The following is a 16,638-nucleotide window of genomic DNA, read 5'->3' on the forward strand; positions in this document are numbered from 1 at the left end:
CTGCCGGACCTAAGAGGTGTAGCTCCAGCTTGGCATTTATCTCTCTCACTGCCTGGGCTGATTTACAAATCCTCACATCACAGCTTCCAAGAACGTGGGCCCGTCAACAACCGGCACAAACAAATCTGTCATCAGATTTGGAACAGGGATCCAAACTCCAAAGCTGTCTGTTTATCACAAATCTACATCCTTTGGGGTTGCTGGTGTAAGCAGTATTTTTTGCAGTAAACATCAGATGCAGTTTTTTGAGAGGTCTAGTTTGAGGCCACATCTAGTTAAAACAAGAAGCAACAATTTAAGTTTCTTAAAAGAATAAAATCTGAAAGATTTTAAATTCCAAGCGCTAAATAAAACTAAGGAACAATTAGTCAAAAAAGACTTGCTTTTCACAATTGCTTTTGCTTGTTTTGAGTACTAAAATTATAGCAGGGGCTGAATACAGGTTAGCCTACTTCTTAATATCCCTGAAAAAGTTATACTTTAGAGTAACAGCTCAATTTCAACAACAAGTAGCTTTTGTCTGGGAGTAATATTAATGTTTTGGAGCAGCCCACTCATAGTCTCAACTTGAATTTGATAGAGTCTGTGGAGGGAGTTAAGATGAGGGTGATGGAAACTAGGCCTTCCAATCTCAGAGTCTTGAAGGTCACTGTAGAATTGCCCTTTGGTGCGAGGGAGTGGGTCCATTGTTTTGTATTTTAGTATCAACTTGTGATTGTCTCGTGACCTGCAGGGTGACCTGACCTCTCACCTCCCGACTGCTGTAGATTGGCAGCAGCACCTTTGAACCCAACAAGAATAAAGTGGATATAGAAAATGTATAATTTTGGATCTTTTTTCTCAATGTATCCTGCCAAGAATGATAAGCAGACTTGTTTTGTCTTTTTTTATCATTGATTCTCTAACATATCTATTTTGTAAGGACCCCAACGTTGTTCATCTTTCTGTAGATAGACTTGTTGTTTGGTCCAGATCAGAGAGTTGAGACTTGCGATCACATTTTCTGCGATGGACACAAAACTGTCAGTTTTTCTTTTGATCAGCTCAATAACATAATTATAAATGACAAGAATGAATAAGAAATGCTTAACATGCACAGATGCAGCATCCGTATCACAAGCATGCATCAGAAACTAGATCCAGCCCCACTTGAAAGATGGCGATGCACAGAAATAGCATTAAAGTGGTCCAAAGCTTCAAACACCATATGGCAGAGGAGAATGACAATGGTGATGGAGCAACACAGTGTGCCGGGGTTATCCATTAAAGACCTCTAAGTCGAACATTTGTGTGCACAAGCCACTGAAAGGGAGCGGCTCAGTCATTTCTGAGAAATGATCCTTGTTACTTGGACACGGGACCTGTGACACACACTCACTTCTACTGAAACTCTTATTCACTCATGATAGCTTATGTAAAGAAAGGGTGAACAGGCATGCTATCACTTAGTCACATGGACAGAAATTAGTCTCTCTCTGTGTTTCTACTACACACACACATTTACGCGCGCACGCACACACACACACACACAGGCCCTCTGAGCCATCCCTGCGCCATCATCCCAACTGACAGCAGTAATGAGTTTCTTCTCTGCGTAAGCCAACTGGCACCCACTCAGGGGAATTTTTCAGGCTGAACTGTGGCCATTAATCACAATCTCGACCAACATGGTGCCATGACGTGTGTGGCAAACAGAGATGTTTTCGAAGGTTGATTGGGGGGGGGGGGCACAAATATATAAGCGGCAAAGGAGGAGCTGCTGATTGTGTTGAAGACAGAGAGAATGACTGATTACGAAGGTGAAGGAGGAAATATTACAATTTTCATGTTGGGAAATGTTTGTCTTTAAATTAATGAACATTAGCTCAACTATATGGGGAAATAATATTCTGTAGCATCAGTTATAATTAATAGGCTAAACAAATTATTAGGAACAATTGCATGTAAAAAACAAGAAAAATGTGCACAGAAGATGGAAACTTATTAGAAAATGTTATGGAAGATACTGGGAAGGCAATAAAACATACACAAAATAATTTAAGGGAAACTGCAAATGACTTCAGCCCATTAAAAAACATGTAGCGTTTAACATAGTAATAACCATCAGAACAGCTGCCCTTAATGTATAGCAAATTGCCACCAGTTCATTTTGCGATACGAGGATGTTGTCACCAGCACATCCTCTTATCGCAGCAGCTGGAAATTCAGTTTCCAATCCATCCCTTACAGTTTTGTTATTGTTTTTAGCTTCCCTTTTTGCCTCCACTGAGATTGTCAGTGGAGTGTGGGATTCGAGGATCACCCAGCCCCCAGCTTGCCACCAGACCCGCTAATCATGCCGAATTCATGGTAACATCCAATCAGTAACCTCCCCATCTTCTTTTGTCCACGCACACTTATGGGTCTCCAGCCACTCCTATCGCATGGAGCTGAGCTCTCAGCGAATCCCGAAAAAAAAAAAGAAACCTTAACTCAGGCAGCCAAGAGAGGGGAGGCAGGAGCACCAGAAAGACCTTTGTCTTTCCTACCAACTATACAGTCAAGATATGTTTATAAGCGTATTCGTTCCATTAGATAATGAAACACGTTTTGCAGGAATTGCGTAAACAAAGAAAAGCCCTGGATTTGCAAATAACAGATATTCTTGCTTTTTGTGGTGACAAATCCAAGGCTAGAGCATCGGAACAATAAAATAAATGTGATTTTGGTCCTCATGTCAGTTTCCTATACATTGTCGTGGAAAAAAATTATTTCCAAGCACTGTTCAGGTAAAATCACTCAATCAGGTTTATTCATGAATTGTGCACAACTCCGAGAGCTCATAAGACAATCAGAAATGAAGCAAGTCTGAACGGAAAGCTCTGCCAGGCAGAGACAACACATGAGTTTTATACAAAAGGGATAAGGGATCCAAAGCATGGGAAACAGACTGGTTCCCATGCAGCTGTTAAAAACAACGTCCAACCTTGTGCATGTAACCCAAATAGTGAAAACTTGGAGAGAATATACAGAACTTGGAATAAACATACAGCAATACAACTAGCAGGTGTAACCTAATTGTAATTTTTCCACATCAACATAAACAGTCCAAAGATTGTCCAAAACTATAAAAATGTGTTAAGAACACTAATGAAATCCTTTTTATGAGTATCAATTACTAGATTTGCTCATTTGAGGTTTGAACAGATGTGTATTTCACAATTGATTGAAGTTCATATTTGTTGAATTATCAATCTAAGTAGGATGTAACTTGCCTTTTAAAAGTCCTTACATGTTAAAAAAACCAACTTGAAAAAGAGGTAGAGAATAGTTTAAAAACTTTCCGCTTAGCATATTGATATTAATAGCAGGGATTTTATACCATTAATTTCCAAGAATAGAAATGGCTCAAAATGTATCCTTTTTGTAAAATTAAGTAAGATGCTTAAATTTACACACATTAAATCGTGCTTTTAACATGCACCAGATGTGTAGAGTTGAACCATGGATATATTTTTAAAAAGGGTTTATGTCTGAAATCAGAACAAAACTTTGAATGACCACTGATGGTTTGGCATGTTTTTGATGCATCACAATAGTAAAAAGTAAATAAGATGACTGTAGTTATCTGATCAGGCAAATTAGTAAAGGGCTGTGTCATTACTTTCAGTCAGTTTAATTTCAAAAACCCGTGAAAACTTAAATCCGTCAAACATGGATTGAAGTGCTTTCCAAACATTCTTTCAGAAATTGTTTGGATTTGTGCAAACTCTCATTCTACACACAAAGGACAAGAGGTATAAAACTAAACTTTCACATCATCATAAACACTCAACCCCAGAGTGGAACAGGCTGATGGCAGCATTATGCTGTGGGAATGTTTTCTTCAGCAAAGTCGCAGAAGTGAATCAGTGTCGATGCAAACAGAATCATTAATTTAAAGAAGTGGTCCACAATCACAGGTGAATCACACTGCTTACTTTAATTTTATGGGTTTCCTTGTTTGTTTTTTTACATTTTTAATTAGCCTGAACTGTGTGAATATTTCAAAATAACCAACTAGAAAATAGTTATATATCTATAATGTGGTAACAAAAAGGATGTATGGGATATAAAGTGATGCCCACTAATGTGAAAACACATTGGCAACCTGTAGCTCCAACCTTCGGGTTCATCTGCTAGGTCTCCTCTCACGGTGGATGGGAGGGGCGCTACCATAAACTGTCAGACATAAGCACATATCACTGGCTCGTCCAGCCCAGCATCAACCAGCTAACCCTCTAAAGCTGTCTCCCCACTCACAAATAATGCCCGTGCTGGAAAATGGAGAGGGCCATTACGCTACAAGCATCATGTTTCATCTTTTCACGCTACGGCAATGAAGCGGTCTACCTTACGACTCACTAACACATGACATAAAACTACTTCTGTAAAGAAAAAAAAAATAGAGACAGATTTATAAAAATGATTAAAGGCACCAGCTGGAAAGGTGATACAAATTTCCGACCCGCAAAGGAAAAATAAACATCTCATCTTTTGATGCTCACTGAAGGAGGACTATTTGAAGTATGTCTGCAGATGGAGCCTGAGATTCCTCCTCTAGTTGTGGAAGAATTTAATTGGTTTAAGTCTTTATTTCACAGAGAAATAAAGACATCTGCCACATATCCAATGTGCAGACTCAGCACACACTGTGCAGTCGCTTTTTGTACAAGCTGCTAGCAGTCGGTCAGCGTACATACAGCCACTGAGCACATGTCCCTGTCAGGGTTTTTATACGATCTTAAGTTTTTATAATGCACACAGAGATGAATTACAACTCTGGGGTCTGGAGAGCAGCATTCTGGCATTTTCACACGGCAGAGGCAGACTCTTTGGAGCTAAGAGGGTACAACCACTCTTTGCATCCTTCTTCTTGTCAAACGCTAGCCCTGAAAGCAAAGCTGTCAGGGTGAGGAGGTCATGCTGCAGTATTGAGATGGAATGTTACTCCATGGCTCAAGGTCCACGCTCCAGAGCCGGAGAGACCTGGAGATCACTTGAGATGCCAACATGTTGTGTCATGATATTTAACATCCTATCTTTCTGTACAGTTAGTTTTTAATCCCTGATAAATGCTGACGTTGTTTATGGCTCTGTTTGCTATTTTCAAATTGGCCTGTATTTATTACGCTACAACATTTAATTGAAATCATGAAATCATATTTTCCTTCCTTCTTTCTGATTCACAAAATCCCCATCATTGTTTATTAGCTTTAGCCTCGCAGCTGCTAAAATTATCTTGATCGTTGGCAGTGAAGGCCCATCCATCAAGCCAAACATATTATTGGGATGTATAATTTTCATGTAAGGCATTCAAAGTGTTTGTTTAAAAATGTCCGCCTTCACCTTTTTGCCATTGTTGTACATTTGTTAGCATTTGCACAAAGTAAGAGTGAAAAGATTTGCAGTACGATTCAATAAGCTTCAACTGTGCTCATTATGTTCCCATTTTGCCGAAACAACATTCCCCGTGGATCACTGTGTGCTTTTCAAAGAGGTAAATTTACAATTTTTCTCTAGCATATAAATTATAAAACAAAAAACACAACAAAGTGGATTGAAATTCAGGCCTCTGGGGCCCTGTATTTCTCCAGCCTTCCTGACTCTTAGAAGTAGCAGAGTTACAGACAGCATACAGGTTGTCAGGGAGAAACTGGCCATCCTCAATATCTTTCATCCTGTGCCATGCAGCAGTAACCTCCTCTAATTGGCTCCTGTGGAATTTATTTTATCCCCAGTGACCGACTCCAAACATGCAGCAGCCCGACAGGTTTTTGACCCCAAACACTTCAGGATTTTGGTGACAATTATGGCGGAAATAAAGGAGTGTAAAGACTTTGGATTTCACAGAGTTCCTGTTCTTAAGACAGAAAATAATTAGTTATTGTATGTGTTAGTGACAGCAAAATTGGGGATCTAACATTAACACTTCAATACAATTCAAAAGTGATTTTAAAAATACTTAAGTTGCTTATAAAAAGCAGTAGAAATTGAGGTATTCCTGCTTTTTAGGTCTGCAGTCAGAGCAGGAGTAGAGAGATGATGTGTGCAGTCACTAATTCCTGTCACTGTGGATCAAATCACTGCATTTTTGCAGAACATAATCACTCTAATTGTGAGAAGCAAGAAGATTTTTAGCCTTGCATTTTTGGCACTCGCAAAGAATGACTGGAAAGGTAAAATATTTTGGCGTTGTGGAAGAACAGTAAAGCCAGAAGCAAATGTGTACACCTTTTGAATTAGTTTTAGAGTTTGGACAATGCGCTTATGTTTCTCTTGTCCCTTTCAATGGATTGCTGTGTTGTTTGTTTAGGAGACATGGGGGCTGGAGCTGTGATGCAGCAGCAGGTTTGGGCCACTTTGTTTCACAGCCAAAGCCAAGGTCACTGCCACTGCCCTGGGGCCAACACACAGGGGGGGGGGGCAGCGTCTCCTCTGGGGATAGAGGAGGAGGTGCACCATTGGAGGAGGGGAAGAATAATGTTAGGAGATGCAAAAGAAGCGGGCTATTCTGCACTAGTGCACACAAAAAGGTCAAAGTTTTCCAGATAACCCCCTACCCCCACCACCAACTACCCAACCCCCAGGGGGACCTCTGACCTCTGTAAAACAAAGGAGGGGGTCTGTGTGAGAGCCAGGGTGCGAAGGGAGACACACCCACCCAGAGTCAGCAGTGACAAAAGGGGCCTCAGCCGCTGCTAGCTGAGTCAGCCAGGACAACAAATGCTGAGGCCACCGCCACAAAGCAGAACCACCACAGGCTGAACACGCAGCCCCTGCCCGTTCCCAGCCACTTCACCACCCCACGCTGCACAATGAGAGCTGCGCCGAGGCGAGAGGTACCCCCAAAACACACAAACACATATGCAGCTGAGTGGGGGAAGAGATGGCAGAGGCCCAAAGCTGCTGCCTGCCCATCACTGTGTAGCCTTTTGTCTCAGTCTCTTTTGCTTATTGGCAGAAGGATTTCCTGATCCCCGTTTAAATATCGTGGAGAACTGGACTGAGAGGCCCTGTGGCATGTGACTGTTTGGAAAAAACGTCTACCAGTGGCTTCACCTCTCTGCCCCTTTTCACGTTTTCACACATACAAAACAAAATTTACACCAACGAGCGGACAGGAAGAGGGAGTTTTTGGGCTTTTATTGGTGGATGCCGCAAACCCTGTAAAGTGTTTTAACTGCGCAGCCTGGCCATAAAGCCTCTGTTAAGTGTAGTGAAGCGCGGTGACGGGGCAGAGCCAAGAGCCAGCCGAGTCAAGCCTGCAGTCACTGGAACACCAACATACACACCGAGGACAAAAGACCACAACTATTGCTTGTTTCGTTAGCTGAAAGGTCTAATGATGAAAGGCATGTTGGTTTGTTTAACTTGAACCTAAACTTCACATTAGCACAGTGTGTGTTGGTTCAAATCTGAGCATGTAGTTTTAATGAGGACAGGGCAAAGGAAAAAAAAAAAAACTCATTTGGACTCGAGTCTGCCTCGGCTAACCTTTGGTCCGGACTCTGCTCCGTCTCCTTTCACCTCTCACCTCTATTACTCTGGAATTCCTCCCTTGAGCCCTAAAAGGAGGCAGAAGGAATTTTTGGCCCCCTATTCATTTGTTTGTTTGAGGATTGCTAGGGTGGTCTGGAGACCAACAGAGACCTTAACAACAGATTCCACACAACCAGCAGAAAAGCGGGCTGATCTCGATTTTTTTACAACTCAATATTTGGCTTACGTAATTGTTTTATTTTATATAACTTCCAAGAATACGTAAAGCATATGCAATAAACTTTTACAATATCTAAACTTTAAAACTGTATATGTTTTTTTCTTTTGTTTTTTTTTTTTACTTTATTGAGCTGGGAAAAAAACTGATGAGATTCAAAATCAGTGTCCAGGTTTGGACAAACAAGTGCTCGGAACAGCAGTGTTTAGACAAATACCCAAGATAAATCCACTTAGACATCTTATGAGACCACCAAGAAAGTCACTTGATCGTTATTCTTGCTCATTCAAAAAATAAGACTGCTTTGGATATTAAAAGAGCGATTATAGGTAAACTGTGTTAATGATCTGCTGCATTCTAGATACATTTTAGAAAAGCAGCTGCTAAGAAAGTGCTCACAGTTGGGGAAAAAAAGAAAGGTCAAAGTTTGTGAATGCCAGCAGTCTGCATATCAAGCACTGACTGATTTTTTTTTTTGTCCTCTCACACAAAATGCGTTTCAGGTTTGCCTTTGGAAAGATCAGCCTGAGTTTACAAGTACTATTTGTCATTATACACCCCAGAGAATACACTCATAGATGGAAACAATGCATAGCAATTAATGCATGATGAATGCATTAAAAAAGTTAAATATTTACATCACTCTTTTTCTCCATCTACCTCCTCGGTAGCTCTATTCACTATTTAAGGCTATTTCCATGAGGGTATATTTTTGGAGCACAATACCCATTCTGCTCCACACAGCAGTTCAACTGTCTCACTATGAAAGAGGTAACAGAGTACTGGAATATATTTCTTCTGTGTAGAGGGGAAGTCTTGTTGGCACACTTTCAGCAAATAAGCAAACCATATGTAACTGTTTTGTTGATTATGCTGATGATTTATGGGAAATAAGTTGACTGGAATTCATGCAAATCAATTACCTTTTTGTTATCCAATATGCAGCAATATTACTTTTCTAATAAAACATCATTAGTGATGAATGATTTTCATTTTAATATTTGATTAGCAATTAACTGCATAAAGTGACTGAAATTGTAATTAGCTTAGAAAATCTCTGAAGCCCTGCTTTAAATTTCCTCCTATTCTACTCAGCCACACGAAGACATATGGCAGTCTAAGACAATAAGACGGCAGTCTGAGATCCCTTGGTGATTTTCCACAGCTCCAAGGTCAATGATGTGTCATCCTCAAGAATAATTGAGATTCACAGGGCTTCTTTCCCACAGGAGAGTTAGACAACTTTGAGCATTCGTCAATGAAAATATCAAGAACTGTCATGAAGGGTTCAGAGCAGCAGTTTACTCAGCTTCCTGACAATGAAATAACCCCCAGAGGACAAAATGCATCCTTACAGAAAATAGGATTTCCATTGCTCTAAACTTGACATCATTCAAAACCGTGTGTAGTCTTTAAATCAAAAAGTTTAGCCTGAAAATAAGCTGTTATCGAGGATGCAATGAAATAACTACTTGGTATATACCTCATTTTCTGGAACATGGCTCAGTATTGCTATGGTAGAGACACAAAAACCTGGGTGGGTAGTTAGCTAAGTGCAGCAATGGAGCATTTTTACCCCATCCATCCACCAATCAACCCATCCATTGCCTTTTGGTTTTTCATGGGGCAACAAGTCCAGGACATAAGTCTAGACTTCCCTCTATAAAGGTAGCTCTGTAAAGTTTATTATGGTGTAGTCCAACACATTTTTAGATAAGTGGCAATGTGTAGTCTACTCAGTGAGTCCCAGTCTGCTTTTCAATCCTATTTGGTAAGTGGATATGACTAAACAAAATCTCTAGAGATGCATCCACGGGAATTACTGTGATCATATGCTCCAGTAATTTCTTTCGATGTGGAGCAGACACTGCTCTACTCTTAGCTCTGCCAAGACGATCAGACTCCTTAACTTATCGTTAAGGCTGAGGCCATTTCTATAGTTGCAATCTGGGACTGTTGTCTTTAAGTCGTAATCCATCTCACTGCCATAGGTGAAAGTTGGAGGATACATAGAATGGCTTATTGAGAGCTTTGTCATTTATCTTAGAAATTCCTTCACTGGGTCAGTGTCTACAGTACTACAGACAAAGTGGCATGTGTCCTATCCTTGTCACACTTAAAACCAAGACAAGATACTGAAAAACAAAATGAAGGATAGTGACAAACTGAAATTATTCAATTTAAATGAGCTGCAGAGTAGAAAGCAGAGTCCATGCCGGATATCAAGGATTAAAAGTAAATATAGAAAGGACTTACTACAAGCAAATAAGTGACCATCCCAAAGTCATATTTTTACTACCTCTCAATTTACCTGTATTTGCTTTCCTGCAATCTATTCTACAACACACCAATGATAAATTAAAAAAAAAAAAAAACCTATTGAGTTGGTCAAGATCCTGTATGTCATTATCAGTCATCCATACATTAGTTTGAGGTGCACTGCTGTAGACGGCACCTTCATTTTTTAATTTTCTTTTGTGGCATTTCACAAAGAGCAATAAAAACATCTTTGTGCATTCTCTGGCAGCATCTTTGTGACTTCTTCTACAGAAGAACTTTCATGATCTGCCTCCTTGGAACAAAACAAAAAATATCCATTAAAGAAAAAGCCTTTTTGAATCCATCTGAGTCACAGAAAGACAGATGGAGCACTGACTTCATCATGGCGGACCATTGTGAGTCAAAATCAGCACGCATACCAGACCTATGCGAGGTACAGGGCAACCATAAACCGTGTCCATGTGTACCGACATCCTGTGATGCTTACAGGACAGGAATACCAATGAGAGGAATGATGAGAGAAAGGAAAATGAACCAAGGATGGTATTTTTAACTGTGTAGAAAAAAAAGAAACACTTCTGCTGAAAAAAACAAAACAAAAACAAAATATAGTGGGTATTACTTCATGCATGCCTGAGCATAATCCAAACCATGCGAGAATAAAGAAAAACAAATTACATTCAAGTAAACATCCATCCATTTTCAAATGTCCTTACTATATTTGGTTAATTAATACAACAGGAGAGACAATTTGCTCCTTTGTGAGCAACAAGGGTGATAAACAAGGGGTTGAGGGATATTAGATTGAGGGTGGACTTCAGCAGGCTGGGCGAAAAAGAAAGGTAAAAGGAGATGGCAGGGATGTTGCTCCAGTAATCTTTGAGGCATGATACTGTGAAAGCGGTTGGAGAGAGATAGATGGTGCTCACCACAATACAAGTCCTGCCACGTAATCTGACATCAGTGCCACACAAATCACTTTCACTTTCTACTCGTGATAAACCATCCACAGAGCTTTAAGAAATGACATCTTTGAGTGCTACCAGGCCTGAAAGCACCCTATATTAAAAGGTTCACCTTTAGGGGACTTAACCGACTCAAAAACGATACTTATTGGTCACTTATTTCAATCTCCATGGCTCACAGGGTCTTTATTTAAACCATAAAAGCCACATTGATATAGCCACCTTCATTATCTCAATGCAATTTATCTAGTTAATAAATGCTGACACTGTGTTCAGTAAAATCTCTCCAAAAAAATAAGACGTCTAGCTATGTGATGCTTTTCTACTGCTACGACAAACTGACATGGTGCGTTGCCTGGTGACGCAGTTTTTGCTACGGGGAGGGAAGGACATCGGCTGGGTCCACTGTACAGGCCTTGTCATTCATGTGAATGATAAAGAGCTTCCTGAACCCGAGCTAAGGAGGAAGTAATAGAGGAAGTGAGGAAGACAGGGAGAGACACACAGCAAGAGGAACCCACCATAAAAGAGATAACCTTTGGATGGAGGAAAAAAATAAAAGAGTTTCTCAGACCGACTACTGATTTATATGGGCAGCAGGGAGTCTGTCCAACACCAGCCACCAACAGCGAACCTCCACAAATGGTTGTCAAGCAAATGAAAAGTGAAATTTAAAGAGGGTGATGGTGTGAAGGGTCCGACGGAGGCTTTATTCACTGGGTGTGCTTTAAAGGGGATTTGGTAAATTGCACCACACACTGCATCACCGTGATACAAGTCAGAGCTTTGTTCTGGGAGAAAGTAAAACACAGTAAATAGCCCTCAAAAAGACAAGCCCAGATACATTAAAGCACGCTTGTCTTTCAGAAGAAACTTGTCAAACATATTTCTTTTTTTTTATTTTAAAATCAGGTAAGAAAAAAGAAACAAAGCTCATGCAAGATTCTATAACAAAGAATGTACAATTCAGTACATTTGAGCATAATTAACTTGGTTACATAAATAAAAGTCGGAATAGGTGCAAGTATAAAACAGAGTGAGAAGCAGTTGAGCACTGAGGGGTGAGGAAAATTTTAATTTTTTTAAGCAAAGAGTCATAGGAAAAAGACAATTAGCGGAAACTCTGCAAAAAAGTTATATCCGCTTATTATGGATGATCTTTATAATTATTCTCCATAAGGCATCCAGAGACAGCTGTAAGAACTAAAAGGGGTTTCTAAAGCATCACAACTTTGAGACAAAAGTATGAATTATTGGAAGACGAATAGAAAATTCTAGCTTGTGCTTGGTTAAACTTTACATAAATAATTTAGTCATTCTATCCTTTGACTAAAGACAGGGTATCACAGTCCAAAATATCAGAGGTGAATAGTCAGAATGAGTTCCACTAATCCTCCACCAAACAATATAAGTCAAAAACAAAAAAAAGAAAGAAAAATAAAACAGAAGCTCACTATAAAAGGAGAAATCAACATGAACTCTGAGATGTTGAATTTCTTTCCAAGGGAGAGATTATTACGCTATCCAGCTCTTAATTAACACCTCCAAACCATTTAATTATAAAAAACCTTTCTTTTAATATTACCTTTAAACATTAATCATGTGCTGCAATTTCATGTTAAATTACAACACCTTAAATTCATGTCTAATTATTACACCATTCAGAGCCAATGACATAAAACTCAATCACCAGCCGAGGACATTAATGTCACACTGAGTGACTGCATCAGAAAATCTCTATTTTATCATCTTGTTTTAGTCCATTTTTCAACTACTAGCAAAACTGGCGAAAAATCTAATTTTATCATGGGAAACACATTTTGGTACCACTGGTAAGGATGCGTAAAAGACAAGTAACCTTATTTTTTTCTCACAATGAAAAAAAATTCAAACAAAAAAGTTCAAACTGTTAATTTGACTACAATTAATCAGTATTATGAAATTGTAAATTTAAAAAAAAAATCACTCCTCACACTATTCTTGATTAGTAACATTGCTGCAATGAAAGAATTTACTGCTGCAAAGACAGATTTATTTTGAGATTTTCTTTTTATACAACTGAAGCAGGGATTAATTTTACTTTACTTTAAAAAAAAAAAGCAATCTCTGCCTGTAACTTGCTGACGCACAAAGCGTACTGCATGTTTTCTACAACCAATTTATCTGACTCATGTTGCCTAATATATTTATTTTCTTTTTTCTTTTTTTTTAAAGACTTCGAAATTCATGTCTTAAAGGTTACACATTGTTTGACAGGAACCAACAGTTTTAATAAAGTGACTTTTCCCTCTCTGTTAGAGACATCCATACTAACCTCTGTACCCCACAGAGCTGAAAAGCTATATTGGCCACAGTGGCACAGCAGCATTCTGTCTACACATGGCCTAGGAATCAACAGGCTTCTGTGAGCTTTTATCCATTTCTGTCTCAGAGAACACAGCCTTAACTTGGCACAGTATGGAAGACTGCATTATCGCTTTAAGCTGCTGTGGATTGTGCATCCCTGATGCCTTTGATTTCAAGTGGGATGAGAACTTCATGCTGCGATATGGTAGACAAACCAGGCGGACTGAGCGTCAGATTGTCTTACAATGATCTGATAGAAATGAGGTAAAGACGAACCATGGCAACAAAAGCTTTGAACTTAATGAGGATCTTGAATATTTTCTAATAAGGACTTTGGTTGTTAGGTTGGCGAAAATGCATCTTGATGCCTGTACCAATGAGTGGGGTTGCTAAGTTGCTACAGTTTATTTCACTCTTACAAAGCAGTCTGGAGAGCCTCAGCATGAGTTCTTGTTAATGCTTCAGTCAGAGGTTTAAATTTCCAAGCAGCACCAGCATCAGAAAGTTCATTAAACGCAATGATTTATTTTAACAATTACACAGCCACATATTAAAACCATTCACATGCACAGCAGTACTCAAGTTAATTGGGACTGGTGTAAGGTAACAGTACTTGAGACAATCTTCAAATTTACAGAAATCAGCTTTGATTATATATATATATAACAATAATGCTCTACACAAACCATTTCACTTTTTTAATAGGAACACAGAATGTGATAAAATTTAAAGAAAATATTTAGATCAAAATTAAAAATGCAAAGTAGTTAAACGTAGCCTGGTACTTCCGGGTGTTCAGAAACATGATTTTTTTTATTTTATTTTACCCGATTGCTAACATTTGCCTGTGACATGTAGGCTAATGCACCAGTTCGAAGCTAAGAAGCTAACCGGAAACTGCATGCGCTAAAAACAATAACCATCCTCCGGTCCGAACGAGGCTGCTGTTGTCAATGTTCATTCAATATTTGGAAGCATGACCAACGAACTTAATGGCTTCGTTCACGTCCTCCACTTCCATTACTGAAACTAGGTCATCGTTCGCATCTTCTACTACTACTTTTTTTTGCGGAATTGCACAGGAAGGCAGTGGCTAGTTTAAGCGGGTAACAGGGATCTAGTTTGTTTCCACAAATGAACAAAATAAGCCACACAAAACACACACCCTCACATTGACACAGCTACTTACTGGCTGCCTGAATTCGGGCTTTACGGCTCACCACTCGCCCAAAAGAGTTCTGGGCCATGCACTCATAGTCGCCTTCATCAGACGAGCCGTCGGGCTTGGTCTTTTGGAAGTGGATGATCAAAAGTGAGCCGTTGATGAAGGTGGTGTGATGGCTGTCCTGAGCTAGGAGCAGGCCATTGCGCCTCCACTGCGTGGTGATGGGTGGGATGCCGTCCACCTGGCAGTGGAGCAAAAGCGGCTGCTCCTGAACAGCAATGATGTCGCTGGGCTCTAGCTTGAAAGAGAGTTCAGCTCCCAAAACTACACCTGAAGAGACATATACACACAAAAAAAACAAGTGTTATGAATTTACTTTTTAAGTAAATTCACAAAGAAACTGCAATAATCAAACTTTTTTAAAAAATTTTATTTTTGCAAAATATAGCCACAAACTAACAGTAACATAACTAATATTTTTGCATCATGTAATTTCAGCTTTACGCTTATTTTTTCATCCAGTGTTTTTCTGGTCTACTACTAGAGTACTTTCCACTAGCATGATATCAGGATGATATGCGGTTACAATACTACGCTGACAATGAAGAAAGTGTCTTCCATTTAAGGACACACAAAATCTAGACATGATGGAAGAGAAAGTTCTTCATATACTCTGAAGCTTAATGTTGCATTATTAAATAAAATTATACAAACAATATTTTTGAGATGCAAAGTACTGGGTGGTGAAGTTGTTAGCAATGTTGCCTTGCAGCAACAAGGTCTGGGGTTCAAATCCGAGCTGGGGTCTTTCTGCATGGAGTTTGCATGTTCTCTATGTGCATGTGTGGGACTGATAGCTTAATTGCTCTTTCTAAATTGACCTTATATGTTAGAGTGTGTGTCCATGGCTGTTGGTCCTGTGTGTCTGTGTAGCGCTGAGATGGACTGACTCCCTGTCCATGGTGTACCCCGCCTTCTACCCAATGACCTCTGGAGATGAGCACTATCCAAGCAGACAGACAAGCAGGTGTTGATAATGACTGGATAAAATATTGTCTGGCTGAGGTGGGAATGTTGCCTCCACTTGTTGTCGTCACTGAGCAACAGGGGACTTAACCTGAGTAGTGCCTTTGAAAATTTACCTTTGAAAATTTATTTTCTGAGTTAAAACAGCTTGAGAGTATATTGTACCCCAAGTCTTATGTTTGTCAACAAAATGCAATACATTTTAATAGTGCTTGACAAAAGTTGACAAAATCATATTAAAATTTATTGAGAGATGTTTATTGTTCTAAATGCTTACATATATATGCTTTTCTTTAAAAGTTAGAATTTGCTAGATAAACTGTGCTAAAAGCTTGATTGTGATTTTTCTTTGAAATGCTTTATGCTAATCTTGCACACATCTAACCTCTATCACTCTGCACCATGCTTCTGAACTCTCTCATTAACTTTGAACTGCACAAACATTAAGACTGCTCGCTGCTAAAACAAGTTACCACCCTCACTGCAACTATTGCAACAACAATTTAAGTCTATAATAACATGAGGGGCCTGATTTTGTGTATTTGTGGATGTAAACAGCATGGCATGACTCAGTTCCGTAAAATCACAGCTCAGTACTCCTTCTTGGCATCATGTTTCAGCCACTGATGGACTAAGCACCATCAGGCTCTGCCCCAGGCCCTGGAATCTGGTGGGACGGGCTACGGGAGGGCAAAGAAAGGGGGGGCAAAGCACCGGGGTCAAAATAGAGAACCTCCGGCCAGATCCACTAACATTCCAGAAGAAAAGTGCTTCCCCTCAGGAACAGGCAACCTTTTCACTGACACGCCCCTCTGTGAAGAGCACATGTAAGAAACATTGCTAAGAGAAAAAGAAAAAAGAAAAACTTCCCTCATGATTGCTCTGTGTCCTTTCTATATGTGGTCCCTTCCCTCCCTCTTTTTTCCACTCACAGCACGGTAAGTAAAATGGCCATGAGACTACAGAGACATCAGTGAGCAACAAGGGGGTGTTGTTAGAGAAGTATTTAACCCTTGGATGGCCTGATTCTGGCCTCAGAGGTCCAGAAAGCAAAGAAGGCTCACAGCCAATTAACAACAGAAGCCGCACATGTGGCTAATTGTTTTACCCAAGCGATG

The 16,638-nt window shown here is 39.7% G+C and overlaps 1 protein-coding gene across 3 annotated transcripts in view; it reads right to left on the bottom strand.

The window, feature by feature from the left end:
* igdcc3 (immunoglobulin superfamily, DCC subclass, member 3) overlaps positions 1-16,638 on the bottom strand; it is a 70,414-nt gene that overhangs the window by 46,819 nt on the left and 6,957 nt on the right. For all 3 annotated transcript variants that reach the window (XM_044100560.1, XM_044100570.1, XM_044100551.1), the window contains exon 2: positions 14,519-14,824. In XM_044100560.1, the coding sequence (XP_043956495.1) occupies positions 14,519-14,824 (306 nt within the window). The remainder of the gene's footprint in view (positions 1-14,518; positions 14,825-16,638) is intronic.

The sequence above is a fragment of the Gambusia affinis genome, linkage group LG02 (genome assembly GCF_019740435.1).
Source record: "Gambusia affinis linkage group LG02, SWU_Gaff_1.0, whole genome shotgun sequence".
In the NCBI taxonomy this organism is placed as follows: domain Eukaryota; kingdom Metazoa; phylum Chordata; class Actinopteri; order Cyprinodontiformes; family Poeciliidae; genus Gambusia; species Gambusia affinis.